The sequence below is a fragment of the Staurois parvus genome, unplaced genomic scaffold, assembly GCF_062004578.1.
Source record: "Staurois parvus isolate SC_StPar_1 unplaced genomic scaffold, SC_StPar_1.0 ptg000157l, whole genome shotgun sequence".
Lineage (NCBI taxonomy): Eukaryota > Metazoa > Chordata > Amphibia > Anura > Ranidae > Staurois > Staurois parvus.
Genome location: NW_028317953.1, coordinates 6,060,985 through 6,079,518, shown reverse-complemented (window position 1 = coordinate 6,079,518; position 18,534 = coordinate 6,060,985). Strand labels below are relative to the sequence as shown.

Sequence of the window (18,534 nt, the reverse complement as noted above, 5' to 3'; positions counted from 1 at the left end):
ATCATCCTTTGGCCAGACCCAATGTACCAGCCAAAAGGTAGCTTCCTTATCTAATATAACACAGAAAAAAAAAAAAAAAACTTTGCGTTCCTTCTGTGATAATCCCAGGAACACAAAAGAAGAGAAATTCCACTGTCTTGACGTGCAGAGATGTCTCCTCACTTATTTGCATAGGGCCAATGATTTTAGGAGGTCCGGCAATCTGTTAATTTCTTATGTTGGTCCAAGGAAGGGACTTTAAGCCTCTAAGGCTTCGGTCTACAGGTAGATCAGACAAGCTATTGCTTTAGTTTATGAATGTTCGGGGATCCCTGCACCAGCAAAGGTAAAAGCTCATTCAACCAGGGCTATGGCCACATCCTGGGCAGAAAAAACAGGGGCCTCCTGGGAACAGATTTTCAGTGCAGCCACCTTGGTCCAGTCAAGACACGTTCTTGAAACATTACCGGATTAATGTGCTGTCGCAACAAGACTTTGGCTGGAAGTTGCTTCATGCTGTGGTCCCACCCTAAGGTAGGCCTGCAGTTACTGGATTATCTTCTCAGGTGTGCCATCCTGGAAGGTCATAGGAGAAACCAACCGTAAGACTTACCAGTAACAGCATTTCTATGAATCTTCCAGGACGGCAGGCCTACTCCCCAACCTAGTAAGGGAGGGGAGGAAACTGCTGAAAGTAGTAATCGGTGAGTGCCTATGTATAAATGATTCCCTTTGTGGACCGGTTTTGGTAGTTACTTTATTACAAACTGGAGGGCAACAGCTGTAAATTGATTGCGTTTCCTGTAGGGAGAAACCCCTCATCTCTCAGGCCTGTCGTCCTGGAAGGTTCCTAGAAATGTCATTACCGGTAAGTCTAACGATTGTTTTTTTCAGCTCCACTGTTGTCAAAACTGACAAAGAAGACAAAGTATGTCTATTGTATAATAGTGCTTACATAAGTGACATTGTGAGGTCACTTCACTAAGATACCGCATGAATATTTTTGACTTAAAATAACTCACGTGGTATTTATCTTCGGAGCAGACAGCTCACTGAATACAGCATGTGCTTTTTTTCATATTGCAGTGTTTATTGCATTTTTTACACCTTATTTTAACACAGACCAGACTGCCAGCTGAGATAGGCATGTGCAGCTCAGTTACAAGCCGGAAGGTGTATTTCTTTGCTGAAGAAGTGACACTGCATGTCTCTTCTGTAGAGGTTGCCTGCTCACACTGAGTAACAAGCGGAACTTTAGTTGCACTTTAAAAAGTCTTCTTTAAAATAAAAAGTGATTCTAAGTCTTTTTTTTTAACAAAAACAAACATGTCTATACTTACATGCTGTGTGCAGTGGTTTTGCACAGAGCAGCCCGGATCCTTCTCGGGTTCCCCGCAGGCTCTCCTGGCCCCTACCTCCTGTCGGGTGCCCCAACAGCAATCAGCTTGCTATTGGGGCACCCTCTGCTCCATGTGTCCATTCACACATGGAGCCATGGCTTGGCCCTACCCCCTCTCTCTTCTCATTGGCTCACTGGCTGTGATTGACAGCAGTGGGAGCCGATGGCTCCCGCTTCTGTCTCAGCCAATGAGAACAGGGAGTCCCGGGATACACAAGACTCCAATGCACATTGCTGGATCGAGGGGGCTTAGGTGAGAATTGGGGGGGGGGCTGCACACAGAAGGTTTTTTACCTTAATGCAAAGAATACATGAAGGTAAAAAACCTTGAACCTTTAGAACAACTTTAAAGTTTTTTTTTTTTTTTTTTTTTAACTCTCTAGAATACAGCTTTAAAGCAATGCCTTAAATAAATCTCCTTAGCTTACCATGATAGAAAGCGGCTTTTAACCACTTTGCTGCCCAGTGTACATACAGTAGATAAACGTTGTCATGGACAGCAAGTGGTTGTACCAGGAAAGCAACTCCCCATTTTTTTTTTCTTTTAGAGCCGATAATCTGTGTTTGATCAGTTGCTTTGGAGGACATCTGGGGTCTATGGAGACAGACCCCAGATTCTTCCATAAGAGTACTTATCACTGCCAAAAGCTATCACAAGGGGATGCAAAAAAATTAAATAAAATAAATAAAAATTAACTCCCCCCAAATGCTAACACACAAGTGTATTGGGTATTATATTGTGTTTATGTGCACTAAAATTAACTTAAGTGTAAAACTGTGAAAGTTGTGTTTGAGAAGAGGCTGCACAAACATTGTGCAATATACCAAAATTGCACCAGCCACCATTTCATTCTCCAGGGCTTCTGCTTTCAGAAAATATATATGTTTGGGGGGGTTCAAAGTAATTTTCTAGCAAAAATAAAATGCTGATTTTAACTGCATGATGCTGTATTAGCATCAGTCATATATTAATATTGTTAACAGTACCTTGCTGTGGAGGTCTGTATGGAGGAATTTGCCTTTGACCCATCATGTGGTTTCCTTGGTTAACTTGACCCATCATACTCATAGGCGGCTGCTGCCCTTGGTAATGCTGTCCACCACCCTGAGGCATGTTATACTGCTGTGAGGCAGGCTGCTGGTGTATCATGGGACCTGCAATGAAAAATAAAATAGTATAAGGTCTGCACATTTACACTTAAACTATATAGTATTGCACGGTAATACAAAGTCATTGACTGCAGCAACTGTGCTGGTGAGGTTTTACAGTTATGCAGGTAAATTTATTTTTAAACATGTAATAAATATTCCGGGGGGCTATCCTAATTTTATGCAAAATATTTGTCTACACAGTCCTTTGTATATTCTGTAAGAACAAAACTAAGTCTTTATAATCCTGACAGAAAGTCTGCCCACCTACCTATCCTCCAGATGTTTCATGACAATGAATAATTTTGAATCGGCTAACAAGAAAAGTGTAGAGCCAAAACCTGTGCTTACATACTGATTAGACTGAGAAGTGTGTGCCTAGCACATTATTAGCAGAAGGAAGCAAAAAAAAAAAAATAACCTGGCAGAGATTTAAATCCACCATTGTTGCTGACATACACATGTGGAAAATGGAAAACTTTAGTCACAGGAATAAAATTTGCAGATATAAATTTCATTTATGTACAGAGTTGTATGACAGCGCAATTAAAAAGTAACAAGGCACCAAAAAGCAAAAAATGGCCTAGTCATAAAAAGGGGAAAAAGAAAAGAAAAGGAAAAGAATCTACAGGTGAAACTTGAAAAATTAGAATATTGTGCAAAAGTTCATTTATTTCAGTAATGCAACTTAAAAGGTGAAACTAATATATGAGATAGACTCATTACATGCAAAGCAAGATAGTTCAAGCTGCGATTTGTCATAATTGTGATGATTATGGCTTACAGCTCATGAAAACCCCAAATCCACAATCTCAGAAAATTAGAATATTACATGCAATCAATAAAACAAGGATTTTACATAGAACAATATCGGACCTCTGAAAAGTATAAGCATGCATATGTACTCAGTACTTGGTTTGGGCCCCTTTTTCAGCAATTACTGCCTCAATGCAGCGTGGCATGGAAGCTATCAGCCTGTGGCACTGCTAAGGTGTTATGGAAGACCAGGATGCTTCAATAGCGGCCTTCAGCTCTTCTGCATTGTTCGGTCTCAGGTCTCTCATCTTTCTCTTGGCAATGCCCCATAGATTCTCTATGGGGTTCAGGTCAGGCGAGTTTGCTGGCCAATCAAGCACAGCAATCCCACGGTCATTGAACCAGGTTTTGCTGCTTTTGGCAGTGTGGGCAGGTGCCAAGTCCTGCTGGAAAATGAAGCCAGTATCCCCATAAAGCTCGTCTGCGGAAGGAAACATTAAGTGCTCCAAAATCTCCTGGTAGACGGCTGCGTTAACCCTGGACTTAATGAAGCACAGTGGACCAACACCAGCAGATGACATGGCTCCCCAAATCAACACAGACTGTGGAAACTTCACACTGGACTTCAAGCATCTTGCAGTGTGTGCCTCTCCATTCTTGCTCCATACTCTGGGTCCTTGGTTTCCAAATGAGATGCAAAAGTTGCTCTCATCAGAAAAGATGACTTTGGACCACTGAGAAACAGCAAACCAGGTCTGTTTTTCTTTAGCCCAGGTAAGACGCTTCTGAAGTTGTTTGTTGTTCAGGAGCGGCTTGACAAGAGGAATACGACATTTGAAGTCCATGTCCAGGATCAGTCTGTGTGTTGTGGCTCTCGATGCACTGACTCCAGCCTCAGTCCACTCCTTGTGAAAGTCCCCAACACTTTTGAATGGCCGTTTCCTGACCATCCTCTCCAGGCTGCGGTCATCCCTGCTGCTTGTGCACCTTTTTCTTCCACACTTTTCCCTTCCACATAATTTTCTATTAATGTGCTTTGATGCAGAACTTTGGGAACATCCAACTTCTTTGCAATTACCTTTTGAGGCTTTCCCTCCTTATGGAGGGTGTCAATGATGGTTTTCTGCACAACTGTCAGGTCAGCAGTCTTTCCCATGATTGTGATTCCTACTGAACCAGACTGAGAGACCATTTAAAGGCTCAGGAACCCTTTTGCAGGTGTTATGGCTTAATTAGCTGATTAGAGAGGGACACTTTGAGCTTAGAATATTGCACCTTTTCACAACATTCTAATATTCTAAGACTGTGGATTTGGGGTTTTCATGAGCTGTAAGCCAAAATCATCACAATTATGACAGATCACGGCTTGAACTATCTTGCTTTGCATGTAATGAGTCTCATATATTAGTTTCACCTTTTAAGTTGCATTACTGAAATAAATGAACTTTTGCATGATATTCTAATTTTTCGAGTTTCACCTGTAGTTTACCATCAAATAAAACCAAACCTTCCTTTTATTGGAAACTTTTTGTGAGAGAAAACATAAGCAGCCATTGTCATTCCACAATGCTAGTTTCCTAGATGTAATGCTAAACCATCTGGCTTCAAAACTAGAGTCAAAGCCCCAGAACAAGCATGTAGATAAGGAATTCAGATTTTACACTGACTTTACAAGGGATGTATACTTGTCCTGGGTCATGGATTCAGAATTTATTAAAGTCAGCGAGTCGGCATAGTAGCCAGGCAACTATCATTTTGGTAGAAGTCAACCATACCAGCCCCATGCTTCACTCAGGAAAGGTTCATGTTAAAGAGGTACTCTTGTCAAACAACTGCAAACATACGTACTTACATTTCTTAAATAGAAATTCAGTCAACAAAAGATTTGTAGTTCTGCTGAGCCAACCTTTTAAGTTATACTTGGGGTGCAAGTGCACCTGTGCCCAGACTATAGACATTATTTACATATTCTCAATTAGTAAAATCTTTAAACAAGCCATCCCTTACCTCTATAGCTACTTGTACTGTAAAGTAATTCACTCAAAAAACATCAGTTGTAGGCCCACACTCTAACCATAATTTTCCTTAGCGTGTACTAAACATTAAAGCGGAGTTCCAGCCTTTTTTTGACCTTCAAATATTTCAAATGTCCCTCCAATGTACAGTGCGAAATGGAAATAATTTTGTTTGTTTGTAAATACCTTTAATTTAATTCTTCGGGCGGCACTTCCTGTCCCAGCCGCCTAGGCTATGACGTCATTAGGCGATTCCCATTGATTCCTGGGAAATCGGCGTCATCTATCCAAGGAGTCTTTGGGAAGCCTAATAATGTAATGTGATTGACAGGTTGCCATAGCAACAGGGTGGGTACTTCCACGCCACCGCCATTGCTACAGCAGCCTGCACTAAACATAATACACTACGCAGTGTCATTACTGCGCAGGCTCGATATTGGGAGGTGCATGCTGGGTAGCCAGCTGCACTGAATCCTGGAAAAAGACAAGTGGGCTTCAGATGCCCACATTCTAAATGGCCACCTACCTGCATCTGAGATCAGGTACATTTTTAAAGATTTTAAGCTAACCAGCAAAAATATTGTTCTAACAGTATTTTAATTTAAATGTACAAGTAATAACAATCACAAGGGAAATAAAAAAAAAAAAAAAAAAAAATTGATTATGGGGACTGGAGCTCCGCTTTAAGCTTGGTGATGTTAGGGGGCCATAGTTAAGGCCCCATAAACCCCGTAAGTGTACAACCGCTGGCTTAGAAGCATGTGCCATTTGTTTACATTGGAGAACTCGCCGACTAGCAATAGGAAAATAGCTGACATTTCTGTGCTTTAAAATTTCTTCATACCAGCTAAATATTCAACGGACACTGAGTGTTTCAAAGTGATTTTACCATTTCAGAATATGTAAATACATTTGCAAGCATAGTCTAGGCACATGTTCACTTAATATTTTCTTTATTTGGTAAAAGCAGTATAGCCAGCCATTTTAAGATATAAATATTCAATTGTTTTTATCAATATACTTTAGTAATTCAGCTACTGTGTTTTCACCGATTGTAGTTTACTTTGTGGCTTTTATTGCAACTCCCAAAAGCCCAACTCTAATAGAGTGTTATTACCTTGATTTGGCTGCATATTCATGCTTGGTCTTGGACCATAGTTTCCCATTGACTGGCCTTGAGACATGCTGATCTGATTCTGGACTGGCATGTTTTGTGAAGATGGCACAGAATGGTTATATCCTCCCATGGAACCATGATTATTTGAAGGCATAGGCATTGAACTATTTGACATATTGTGTTGGTTTGGTCCTGGTCCTTGCATAGGCATATGGTTTGGTCCTGAATAAATCAAAACAATACCGTTCAATTGTGCATTAAAAGTGAAAATACCATCATTAGAAATGACAAGTGCTCATATATGCAGATAAGTTAAACAAAACCAAAAAACACACAACATACCCAAGCATTTCATATACAGAACTCTGAACTTTTCTTTTAAAGCATTCTGTAGTACAGTACATGGTCAGGTTTTCCATTTTACCCACAAAGTTGGTGGATGATTGACATCTGTACCAGGAAGGAATACCCATCACTAGCAACAGATCTCCTTTGCAAAGCCTGACTGAGAAACTTTGTAAACACACGTTCCACTTTGCCCTTATCCTGTGAAGCACAGGACATGGAGAGCGTGAAGGGGGCTGAGAGACCCCATGCGTAGCTTGGTGTCGCTGATAACCAGCAGCTTTGAAGACAGATTAAAAAACCAGGGTATTGACAGAAAAGAAACAGGGCGCAATAGATATTTGAGGCTAAATGTACTATGTGGGTGATTATGTGCCAGCTAACTGTAGGCTAAACTTCCACTTTAATGGATGTGGTTTTAGCTAGCACGGATTCGGAATAAAAGAGAATATAACAGCTATAAAGAAACACATTTACTACACAGTACATAACATAATAAAGGGTAATGTTCTCGAAACAATGATGCATTACAGGCAAATTTCTAAAAAAAAAGAGCAAAATAGATGCAAAGGTTTTAAAAATTGTAATCAAATCTGAATGTAACCAATAGGATTCTTGTAGGAAGATACTTTCGATACACAGAAACAAAAAACATACACCCCCCCCTCCCTCCAACCCTTCGCAACCGATCCAACTAAGGTGTGCTTGAATCCCTAAACCAACTGTGGTCAACAACTAGTTGGGGTCGTGAACAGTGAATAGTCCAGTGGTTCAGGTTAGGCACGGCTATACCAAGTCAATAAAGAAGATGCCGCCAATGGGCAGGGCTAAGAGTCATCACCCAGCCAAGACTGGGGGTACCATCTTGAGTTACTTCTGCCCAGTAGGGACAAAAAACAGCATAACAAGTCCAGCGGAACCGCAGGAAGGCTGTATCAACAGTGTAGTCCCAAAGGAGACAAGACATGAGGCATAGTTTCCTTCTAGGACAGGCATCAGCAAATCTAGCAGACAAGGGGAGGACTCCCCACAGACAGTTGAATACAACATGGTCACATAACTGGGTAGAGGGGCTGCCCCAAAGGAGGTCCTCCAGAGACGGGTGGTGTCCTTAGGAGAAAAACAGCAGCTAGGGCACAGGGACCCAAAACAAAAGATTGGTCAGGAGGGACCACCAACGCAATATGCCAAACAAAAGGGGGGGTAAAAAAAAAAAAGAAACAAAAAAAAAAAAAGAAAATCACGCTAGGACCAAACCTTGGTCTGCAGGACAAACAAAAACAGCACAAGTTGAGGCCTGCTCTAGTGTCAGAGGCAGCGATGTTGATAACCTACTCACATTAGGTAGTAAAGACCATCAACAGCCCAGAGTCACTGACGAGGCAGGGTATTGATCCATTGCAGGGCATCTTCAGGTGATGTGAAGAAGCGAAACGCTTTCCCATCTTCCACTCGGAGACGAGCTGGAAACCGCATACTATATTTGAGGTTCCTGGCCCGAAGAGACTGCTTCACTTGGTCAAAGGATTTACGGAGCTTCTGAGTATCCATGTTGAAATCCATGGAGAAATCCGGGAAGAACATTAGTCGCGTGGCTTCATAGCAAACAGCATCAGTCTTCCGGGCCTCCCGGAGGACAAGGCCATGATCACGAAAATTCAATAGCGTAAAGATGAATGTGCGGGACAGAGGCATCCTATGTGCTCGCTCCACTGCAAAGAAGGATGAAAAGACCACCTGGGTAAATAGTATGCAGGACACGCTTAGTGAAGGCTGTTAGGTCAGGGCCCTCCATCCGCTCAGGCAGACCCAGTGTCCAGAGGTTGTTAACGCCAGTTGCGGTTCCCTGCGTCTTCTGCCTGAGACTCGAGGTGTTCACCTTCACCTGAAGGGTGTGCAGGAGAGCGGAATGCTCCCTCACCGAGACTTCTATGTGTCCCCCAATGGGCGTGTGTTATACAATGATGGATCTTGTCAAAGTCTCTCCTGATAAGGTCCACTTCCAACTGAAGGGAATCAATCTTAGTGGTGAGGGTAGTTTGGCAGTCCGTTATAGCTTGCATCAGGGCTGAGAAGTTGGCCTGCTCTGTGAGAGCTGGGTCTAGGTCTTCTGTCTGCGTCGCCATGTTGGCTGCCTCTGCCCTGCGGATGCCCGCCCCACCAGAGCCAAGTTGCGTAGCCCTGTGGCGGCAGGCCTCAGATTGCGGTCGGCCCTGCGTCATCTTCGGCAGAAGGTTGTCTGAAGGGTCCTCAACTAGGGTAGGATACAGACAGGATAGTGTAACAGGATGATTTCCCCTCTGCAGCAGCGCTCCTTAACTAGGTATCCATCCCGGTCACGCCCCACCAGCCACTTTATCAGGTACATCTGGTCAATTGCTTGATAGCACAAATTGCTAATCAGTCAATTACATGACAGCAACGTAATGCATTTATGCATCTAGATCTGGTGAAAATGACTTGCTGAAGTTCAAACTGAGCATCACAATAAGAAAGAAAGGGAATTTAGGTGACTTTGAACGTTGCATGGTTGTTGGTGCCAGACAGGTTGGTCTGAGTATTTAAAAAACTGCTGATCTGCTGTGATTTTCATGCACAAGCATCTCTAGGGTTTACAGAGAATGGTCTGAAAAAGGGGAAAATATTTAGTGAGCGGAAGTTGTGTGGACAAAAATGCCTTATTGATGTCAGAGGAGAATGGGCATACTGGTTTGAGATGATAGGCAACAGTAACTCAAATAACCACTCATCACAACCAAGGTATACAGACTGCCATCTCTGATCGCAAGCCATGTCGAACCTTGAAGCAGATGGGCTAAAGCAGCAGAAGACCACATCGGGTGCCACTCCTGTCAGCCAAGAACAGGAAACATAGGCTACAATTCGCACAGGCTCACCAAAATTGGACAAAAGAAGATTGGAAAAACGTTGACCGGTCTGATGAGTATCAATTTCAGCTGCTACATTCAGATGGTAGGGTCAGAATTTGGCGTGTATCATGAAAGCATGCATCCATTCTGCCTCGTATCAACGGTTCAGGTTGGTGGTGGTGTGGGGGATATTTTCTTGGCACACTTTGGGCCCCTTAGTACCAATTGGGCATAGATTAAACACCACGCCTACCTGGGTATTGTTGCTGACCATGTCCATCCCTTTATGACTAAAGCGTATCCATCTTCTGATGGCTACTTCCAGCATTATAATGTACCATGTCTCAAAGCTCAAATCACCTCCAACTGGTTTCTTGAACATGACAAAGAGTTCACTGTAGTCCCAATGGCCCCCAGTCACCAGATCTCAATCCAATCGAGCACCTCTGGGATGTGGTGGAACGGGAGATTCATGTCACAAATGTGCAGCCGACAAATCTGCAACAACTTGATGCTATCATGTCACTATGGACCAAAATCTCTGAGGAATGTTTCAAGCACCTTGTTGAATCTATGCCACAAAAAATTAAGGCAATTCGGAAGGCAAAAGGGGGTACAACCTGGTACTAGCAAGGTGTACCTAATAAAGTGGCCGGTGAGTGTATGCATACTGGTGACACCCACCTTTACACTTTGAGGTTGAGTACAAGGTCCACCACACTCTAAGGTCCCACATCTTTTATGTACTGCATATGTATAGACTACTTTAACCGCCTTCCGTCCTCCATATAAGGAAATGACAGACGGGCGTGGTTCTCTCGTTCTGGGAGGACGTCCTCCCACTCTAACTTCTCATGCGCGCCCCCAGGGGCACGCAGCGATCGGTGGTGCGCTGTGTCTCTGGGAAACAGCGGAAAGAGCCGATGACTGCGGCTCTGTCATGTGATCAGCTGTGTCCAATCACAGCTGATCGCATGTGAATAAGGAAATGAGTTATAGGCATTCCTCTCCTCACGAGCTGTCACGCTAACGGCTCGTGAGGAGAGGAGAGTCGGTAATTGGCATTCCTCAGAGGGGACATCTACACTGATCATCAGGGCACTGATTATCAGTGTAGTCCCATCAGTGCCACCTGTCAGTGCCCATCAATGTCACATATCAGTGCCCACCAGTGCCCATCAATGCCACATATCAGTGCCCATCTGAGTTGCCTTTCAGTACCGCCTATAAGTGCTGCCAATCAGTGCCCCCTATTAGTGCCGCCTATCAGTGCCATACAGGAGTACTGCCTTTCAGTGCCCTTCAGTGATGTCTGTCAATGCCCATCAGTGCCTCTTTATCAGTGCCCATCACTGCAGCCTCATTAGCGCACATCAGGAGAAAAAAATTACCCATTTACAAACTTTTATAACCGAAACAAAGAAACTTTTTTTTTTTTTTTTACATTTCAGTTTTTGGTTTGTTTAGCAAAAAATGAAAAAAAACCCAGGAGGTGATTAAATACCACCAAAAGAAAGTTCTACCTGTCTAAAAAAAATATAAATTTCATGAGTACAGTGTTGCATGACCGCGCAATTGCCATTCAAATTGCGACAGCGCTGAAAGCTGGAAATTGGCCTGGGCCATTTAAAATGCCTCTGATTAACCCCAAATAAAGTTCAGCTGTTCTAGTAGGTCTTTCCTGACGTTTTCTTAGTTGCATCCTACAGCAAAAGCCATGATCCGCAGAGAGCTTCCAAAGCATCAGAGGGATCTCATTGTTAAAAGGCATCAGTCAGGAGAAGGGTACAAAAGAATTTCCAAGGCATTAGAATACCTTAGAACACAGTGAAGACAGTCATCAAGTGGAGAAAATATGCCGCAACAGTGACATTACCAAGAGCTGGACGTCCCTCCAAAATTGATGAAAAGACGAGAAGAAAACTGGTCTGGGAGGCTGCAAAGAGGTCTACAGTAACATTAAAGGAGCTGCAGGAATACTTAGCAAGTACTGGCTGTGTGGTACATGGCTCTGTTGACCTTACTTTCATGGAATGTCTGGGGCCTAAATTTGAAAATTTAAATGATCTCTAGTCTTTACTCCCTTAAGACATACCACCCTGATACCTGTATTTTTCAGGAGACATCTTAATGGGAGTAGAGTTTAGTCCTAAAAAGCCCTGGGTGTGCCATTATTATCATTCTACCTACTCTAACTATGCCCGTGGGGTTAGCATACTTATTCGTAAGACCCTCCCATTTGCACTGCTGAACTTACACCTGGATCCTGAGGGCAAGTTTCTATGGTGGTGGTGGGCTTATACATTCCCCCTCCATCTTCTGTGGCCTCACTCACTAAAGTGATCCAAATGATATCCACCTTTTCACTGCAGACATTATCCTAGCTGGGGACTTTAATACAACGGTGTCCGCAGCAGGATAAATTAACGCCGGACGCGGCTACTGACTCTGCCCGTCGGAGCTCTACGACCGAGCTAGACAAGGCTGAGGCTAGGATTAGAGTGTTAGAAGCTCAGTACTTGGCTTCCAGGGATGAGGGGCTTTGATGTGATCTATTGGGGGTGCTGCACGAAGGTACACATCTTAGTGTTTTGGCAGCTAGGAAACACCTGCTCCATCAATCCCAACAAATTTTCGAACAGGGTGAGTGGACTGAATGTCTGCTGGCGTGGCTTTCTATTGAACAGATGACCTCTACCTCTATTGCCAAATATCAGAGATGCGAATGGGCGACTGGTGTCTGACCCTAGAGAAATTAACTCCCATTTTGCTTCCTTTTATGCTGAGCTGTATTCTTATAGAGCTGCTTACTCGGCTATTGATCTCTGGGCCTTCCTGGAGTCTGTTCCGTTTCGGTTACTCTCTGAGGAAGCCAGTCAGAGACTTGAAACTCCACTCACCCTCAAGGAAAACCAAGCTGCTATTACATCCTGGCAGACTGGTAAAACCCCTGACAATGGCCTTCCGGCTGAGTTTAATACTCATAGTGATATTCTTGCTGCTAAACTGCATGAGGCGTTGAATGGTTCGTTGCTTGCCTTCTCCTTACAACCCTCCATGCTGAGGGCCATTAGAGTTGTTGTGCCCAAACCAGGCAAGGACCAAGAACTCTGTTCTTCTAACAAGCTCATTTCACATTTAAACATGGATGCCAAGATCCTTACTAAAGTCCTGGCCACCTGTCTTAATAAGGTGATCCTGTCTTTGGTGCATAGGGACCAGACAGGGTTTATGCCAGATAAGGGCACTGATATTAACATGCGGAGGTTGCTCAGAATTATTTCTCACACTGCAGGAAGAGGGCTCAGGGGTGGTGGCCTCACTTGAAGCCAAGAAAGCTTTTGACTTGGTGGAGTGGGAATACTTGTGGCTGATGAGTAAATTTGGTTTTGGACCCACATTTATATCATGGCTGAGACTGCTTTACTCAGCTCCAACAGCTAGAGTTCGTACCAATGGTAGTTTGTCAGCATCGTTTCCCCTCTACCGCGGAACTAGACAGTACTGCCCCCTTTCCCTGGCCCTTTTTGCCCTAGCCATGGAGCCTCTGGTGATGATGCTGTGGAGTTCCCCTGCAGTTCAAGGTCTATCAATACCATTGATGGAGAAAGTGTCCTTATATGCTGACGATACTCTCCTGTATCTAAATGATGCCCATCAATCCCTGGCAGCTGCCTTGGACATAGTAAATCTTTTTGACTCATTTTATGGTATCGGGATGAATCAGTGTTGTTCCTTATGACCCGAGGAGCACCCCCTGCAAATCTGACTGCCCTGCTTACCTGGGTGACCGGGTTTAAAAATTTGGGGATTTATGTGCTGATATTATTATTATACAGTATTTATATAGCGCTAAAAGGTTTGCTCAGCGCTGTACATTATAGTGGGGGACAGAACATGAGACAATACAGTAATACACGAGGGGGTCAAGGATACCTGCAATCGTACCTAGAGGATAATTTATACCCGATCTTTCAACAATTCCTGCAGAGGTGCTCTGCCTGGAAAACACTCCCTCTAACTCAGGTGGGTAGGGTAAATTTTCCTCCCTAAATTTTAATGTTGTCAGACATACCCGTCCCTAATGCTTTTTTTCTTAAATTAAAATCAGGCCATTACTTCTTTTATTTGGGCAGGCTCTTTTCTGAGAGTAACAAGATCCACTAACTGACGGAGGCCTAGCCCTGCCAGGTTTTAGGAAATATTATTAGGCTGCGGTCTTGGTATCTGTACGATGGTAGTTTGCCCAGGAACACTAAAATCCTGTCGTAAATTAGGGGGCGGCGCTTCGGGGGTCTTATTTGGAACTTAGCAACCTGGTATATAGAGGGCCACGCTATACTGCAAATATTACTCCGACGATGGCAACTATGATTATAATTTGGAAGCAGGTTACCACACTTCTTAGTGCGCCCCCAAACTGTTTCCCCTCATACTCCTCTATGGGGCAACCCATCGCTTGCTCATCTGCAGTCGGTACTGGATTTGGGCCCGCTATGACATTAGACTAAAATTGTTTTCTATGCAAGGAAAAATTATTTTGTCTAAAAGGAAATTGTTAGAGCCTCCGACGATCTCTGCATAGCGCTCCATGGTCAATGACACTTTGCCCATGTACAGGATGACCTTTATTGGACGTAATTGCCCTAAAAAGATTAGCAAGATTTGGTCACCCTGGGTTGAAGCTATGACCCATTATTTGATGGCCATCTCCTTCTTGGTTCCTTATTTGCCCCCTATCTCAGGTACCCCCTTCATGACGCTCTTGAATGTGTAAGCCCTTCTCTAGCTATGCACTTCACTTATTGTCTACCCTGCTCTCCTGTCCCTCCCTTTTCCTTACTCTCTTATTACCTCTTTCTGCTCATGCCATCCCCCCCCCTTACTTTTTTTCTTTTTTGCTGAAAGTTTGGAACGGGAGAATGGCTTCTGCCCTAGTTGTACCGTTCTGGTATGCAGCGTGCTGTTTGTTGCTTCTCTGTGACCTGAAGTTGACTGGCTGTAGTAGGCAATCGCTGTTTTATGATTCTTTTTCTGAAACTTGTGTTCACTTTTTGTTGCAATGCTACTGTGATTCGCATGTATATTGCTTTAATATTTCAATAAACATTAATTCTGTTAAAAGTGGCCGGTGAGTGTATATTGCAGTAACTATAGAAAGAAAAGCTTAGAATAAGACACCACTTAGAAGGGCCTGATCATGGTGTGGAGGGAGAGCTCGAGCTGAGAGCTCTCAGCTAAACCAGCTACCTAGTACCTCGGAAATGTTCTGCATGCCCGTAAATACACAGTGAGACCTACCTGTGGGAGAGGGGGTCTCGCTGGTGGAGTGGAGGCCTCGTGTGAGCGGTGAGGTGCGGAGGGGATGTGGCGTGGACGAGCAAGCGGTGCAGAAGGAGCAGACTGTAGTGACCACTGCAGCGGGACGGCTGTGATTTTGGTCCAGCACAGTGCGTTGCCTGGAGGATGCTGGGACAACCACGTGATCCGCCACAGGGGAGCACTGGGAGGAGGAGAAGTCAGTCGGCGTTCTCAGGAGTAGGAGACGCCGGATCTCCCCCTCGTGTCTCCAATACAGCTACCGCCAGGGAAACATAGCAGTAAGTGGGGAGAAAAAAAAATATATACCCTCAAGGAGAAACTGGCACCAGAAAGACATCAGGGAATAAGTAAAAGGAGTGAGCTGGAAACCAGTATGGGAGAATGTTCTAGACTATCTCCGGGAATAGCAAATAGTAGTCAACAAACGGAAGAAGAAGTGGGGATGGAAAATATAGAAGAACAAGAGAAGAACTTACAAATGCCCACTAAAAAAGAAATAGCAGAAATGTTTAAAGGTCTTGAAAAATCAATAAAACAGGAAATGGCGATAATACAGAAAGATCTGGGGCAAATATTATCAAGAGTGGAGGAGACAGAAGGAAAAGTGGATAAACATGCCCAAATTATCCAGAAATTAGAAAAATGAATAGAAATGAGAAAAAGTACAAAGAAATCTGCTATATAAAATAGATCAAGAGAATAGGAGATGTATTATAAGGATACGTGGAGTTCCAGAGAGATCACAAAGAGAAGATTTAATGGGAATAATAAGGAAAATGCTGAATACTATAATGGATAGATCTATATCAGACTCAAACTGGATGGAGTTTATATTATAGGAAACAAACAAGAAAGGGGTAAAAAAAAAATCGAGAGGCACAATTGTGCAATTTCATAATTATTGGGATAAAGAAGAGATCTGGAAAAAGATAAAATGGAAGAACAGCAATAAAATATGAAGAAACAAATATTCAGATTTTTGCTAACTTAGCAGTGGAGACATTGGACAACAAGGAGAACTCTGAAACCATTATTAGAGCAGATGAGGAAACAGAATGTCCGATATAGCTGGGGTTTTCCGGCGTGTTTAATCGGATGGAAAAATGGGCATTCAGCACGATTGAGATACCCGGACGATTTCAGAGACTTTTGTGAAAGACTTGATTTACAGAAAATAGAGATACCTGGTTGGGAAGAAGAAGAGAAATGGGCTATCAGACAGTTATAAAGGAGGAATAGAGAGTAGAGATGAGAGGTGGGAGAAGGGAGAGGGTGGAGGAAGAAGAGAGAGAAGGGGAAAGAAAAAAAACTCTTTTTTTTCTCATCCCCTCCCGCTCATATTTAGAGGGAAGAGGGATGATACAAGGACTAGAATAAAGGAATAGAAGAGGGGAAAAAAAAATAGTTTTTTTCTCTTCCTCTCCACTGTCCCCCTCCAATTCTGCCACCCTGTTAGGTTTCTTAAGGTTTTTAGAACAAGGCAGGACATGGAGGAGAGGTAAACTGGTTAAATGTACATGGTTAGAGCACCACCTTAAAGTTGAATCAAAAGTGGGATTAGGACCACAAATTATTTATAGGCAAAAAGGTAGCCTAAGGGGTGGGGGAGGGAGGGGAGGTGGTTATGGGGGGATAGTTGGCAGCCTTAGGACATGTGAGAAAGTAGGAGATATAATAGATTGTAGATACTTTAGTGAACGAAAGGGAAGATACGCTGAGGAGAGGGAGAGAGAGGAGGAGGGTGAAAAGAGAGGAGAGGCGATGAGAAAAAGAGAAGAAGGGAAGAGCTTCCCTTTGTGACTTATGTTAGACGTTTAAATAGTCCAGTGAAGAAATATAGGATTCTTAAAAGAACTTCAGCATAGACTCTCCTCAGTGGCGTTTTTAAAAGAGACACATTTAGTGCATGAAACAAATGTGAAGTTATATTCTAGATATTTCCCAGAGTGGTTTTATGCAGATTCCCCAATTAAAACGTGCAAAGGGAGTGGCAATAGGATTCGCAAAAAATGTAAGGTTTAAAGTTGGAAGAGAGAATGGTAGATTCAGAAGGGAGATTTTTGTTTTTGAAAGTAAAACTACAAGAAACAGATTGCACATTAGCAAATATTTACTACCCGAATAGGAAACCGGAGGTATTCCTGAAAAATGTCATGAGGAAATTAATGGACTTCAAAAAAGGTAATTTGATTGTGGCAGGAGAATAAAATTTTTACATGGATCCACAGATGGATGTGACTTCTCATGTGCAGAAAGAAGGTGGTAGGTCTTTGGAAAGTCTGAACAAAATGTTCTATCTATGCCAACTTGTAGATATATGGAGAGTTAAGCATATGAAGGAAAGACTATACGTTTTACTCTCAGGCACAGGAGATGTACTCAAGATTGGATTACATACTGCTGGACCATCGACTTATTGAGTCTTTGGTTAAAGTAAATATAGAAGCTATGACGATTTCAGATCATGCCCCTGTTACAATGCAATTACTATGGGGAAATGAACAGAGGGGAGGAAAAATATGGAGGTTAAATGAGACACTTCTTCAGGATCAAGAGATGGAGCAGAAAGTTAAAAAGGAAATAGAACAATTTTTTGAGGAAAATGATTGGAAGGAAAAATGAGGAAGTGTCGGTAGCTACGGTATGGGAAGCTCATAAGGCTTACATTAGAGGAATTCTGATAGCGATAGGAGCAAAGAAGAAGAGGGAAAGAGAAAAAATAAATACACTACTTAGTGAACTCTGATTTAGAGCAGATACACAAAAATAAAAGTAACAAAAAAGAGGTAATGCAGAAGTTAATAAATGAAAGAAGAATTAAATAGCTGTCTGGAAGAGGATAAGAGGAGAGAGTTTAATAACATGATAGGGGAGAGAGATATAGATGGGGAGATAGACCAGGAAAATATTTGATGAGGGCTCATAGGAAAAAAAAAAATATAGAAATTATATAGAGAACTAGTGTATTCAACTAAAGATATAGCAAAAGTGTTTAAAGAATACTATAAGCTATATAATATTAAGCCCCATGGTGCCACAGGAGAAGACGAAGTAAGAAAAACAGAAAGAAGACAGGAATATATAAAAGGAGGGACTACCGAAAATAAGTGAACAACTTAAAACCCTTGAAACCGCCAACAACACCGGAAGAAATACATGTAGCATTAAAAGGTACAGTAGCGGGGAATAGTCCAGGACCCGATGGATGTTCAGTGAGATACTATAAAAATATATTTACTACCTAAACTGAGAATATGAATATATATATATATATATAGGAAGCTCATGTGGTTCTCATACGTAAGGAAGGTAAAGAGGATACTCACTGTTCAAGTTATAGACCGATCTCCTTATTAAATACAGATACTAAACTATATGCAAAAGTACTGGCAAATAGGTTGAAAGACCTAATGCCAAAATGGATACATTTAGATCAAGTAGGCGTTTGTCCCAGGGAGAGAGAGGGCAGAGATAATGGATTAAGATCTCTGTTCCTCATACAAAAAAAGTAAGATAAAATTTCTGGGTTGGTACTCTCGACCGATGCTGAAAAGGCATTCCATAGAGTAAATTGGGGATATA

General features: G+C 42.7%; 1 protein-coding gene across 5 annotated transcripts in view; it reads right to left on the bottom strand.

Moving 5' to 3' along the window:
* Nucleotides 1–18,534, bottom strand: part of SS18 (SS18 subunit of BAF chromatin remodeling complex) — a 109,923-nt gene that overhangs the window by 45,939 nt on the left and 45,450 nt on the right. For all 5 annotated transcript variants that reach the window (XM_089675710.1, XM_089675708.1, XM_089675713.1 and 2 more), the window contains exons 5-6: nucleotides 6,416–6,637; nucleotides 2,366–2,533 (exon numbers count right to left, since the gene is read on the bottom strand). In XM_089675710.1, the coding sequence (XP_089531836.1) occupies nucleotides 2,366–2,533; nucleotides 6,416–6,637 (390 nt within the window). The remainder of the gene's footprint in view (nucleotides 1–2,365; nucleotides 2,534–6,415; nucleotides 6,638–18,534) is intronic.